The 1,460-nt window shown below is 37.5% G+C and overlaps 1 protein-coding gene across 1 annotated transcript in view; it reads right to left on the bottom strand.

The window, feature by feature from the left end:
• The window catches only part of CSUI_008542 (uncharacterized protein), a gene marked incomplete at its 5' end in the record, with an annotated part of 1,603 nt that extends 784 nt beyond the window's left edge, over positions 1-819 (bottom strand). Inside the window, one exon of the mRNA XM_068068671.1 lies at positions 307-819. Coding sequence (XP_067919352.1) covers positions 553-819 — 267 coding nt within the window. The remainder of the gene's footprint in view (positions 1-306) is intronic.
• Positions 820-1,460: the final 641 nt, after the last annotated feature.

Raw genomic sequence — 1,460 nt, 5'->3', positions numbered from 1 at the left:
ATACACATATATACTTGCATATATATATGTATGCACACATGTGTATGTACACTCAGTGGTGTGAAGAACGACAGTGTATCTAAAATGTGCGTGTCTACGCATCTATCTTCGATCTATCTTTATCTTTAATCTCTCTTTAATCCATCCTTCCGTCCATTGGTCGATCTTGAATGTGTATGTACATATATCCTGTAGAGCGCTAAGGCTGAAGAGAAGTGCTACGCCGATAGATCTCTCGTCTATCCCATGTCAATTCTCTCTTTCCAAAGGATCTCCTCTCTTCTTCTTTTTTCTCTTTATTTCTACCTCCTTGTTTTGCATGTTTCTCTCTAACTGCTTTGGCAACAGTCAATTGAAGATGAGAAAGACGAGAATTGCCATGATCGGAGCCATCAAATCTTGAAGAGCCAGAAGATCTTGAATCGCTATCATTGCATCGACTTTCTCCCAGCCTATTGAAACTGCTCCTCGCAGCTTTGGCTTGTTGAAGAGCGGGAATGAGAAAATACTCCTGAGGAGAAAACAAGCAATTCTTAAGATGTCCGTCTGCCGTTAATCTAAAGCAAAGACAAAGAAAGAAAGAAAGAAAGAGAAGATGAAAAGGCGTCTCTCTGCTCGTGATAGGAGGAAGAGAGGAGGGACGAACGGGAAAATTAAAGGTGGTCGAGAAGAAAGAAAAAGGAATGGAAGGAAGGAAGAGATAAAAGGCAAGAAGGAGCTAAGAAAGACAGAAAGAAGAGGAAGACATGGATAGACAGAGAGAGAAGAGATCCGTAGAAGAAAGAAGAAGAAGAGAAACAGAGAAATATGAAGTGTAGGATAGGGCAGAAGAGGAGAGAAGAAAGAAGAAAGAAAAGCAAAGACAGGAATGTCTTTAACTCGGATGACACTCGAATTCACAGGCCAAAGAAGGAGGAAGAGAAAAGAAGTGCGAAAGTGTGTGAATGAAGAGAAGAAATCAATCTATGTAAATGAAGAAGAGATAAATCTTGTCTTCTCCTTCTTCTTCTTCTTTCGTTGATCGCGTTTCAGGAAGTCTGGGGTGTAAAGAGATAGAGTGCTAGACTGCTTCTCATTGTACTGCGGACAATACACTGAAGGATAGAGATACATAGACAGATAGGTAGACTGAAGCTAGACTAAAGAAAGAGAGATTAAAGAAAGAGAGATACAGACATAGATAGATGAAAGTACTAGATAGATAGATAGATTGAAGATAGATAAATAGATAGATTAAAGAAAGACAGATAGATAGATAGATCAAGATAGATAAAGATAGATAGATAGATAGAGATAGATAGATTAAAGATAGATGGATAGATAGATAGATAGATAGATTAGATAGATAGATTAAAGATAGATAGTAGATAGATAGATAGATTAAAGATAGATAGATTGAAGATAGATAGATTGAAGATAGATAGACAGATAGATAGATAGATCAAGGAGAGATAGATAGA

Source organism: Cystoisospora suis (assembly GCF_002600585.1).
Source record: "Cystoisospora suis strain Wien I chromosome Unknown contig_4816, whole genome shotgun sequence".
Classification (NCBI taxonomy): domain Eukaryota; phylum Apicomplexa; class Conoidasida; order Eucoccidiorida; family Sarcocystidae; genus Cystoisospora; species Cystoisospora suis.
This window is presented reverse-complemented; position numbering and strand designations above follow the sequence as displayed.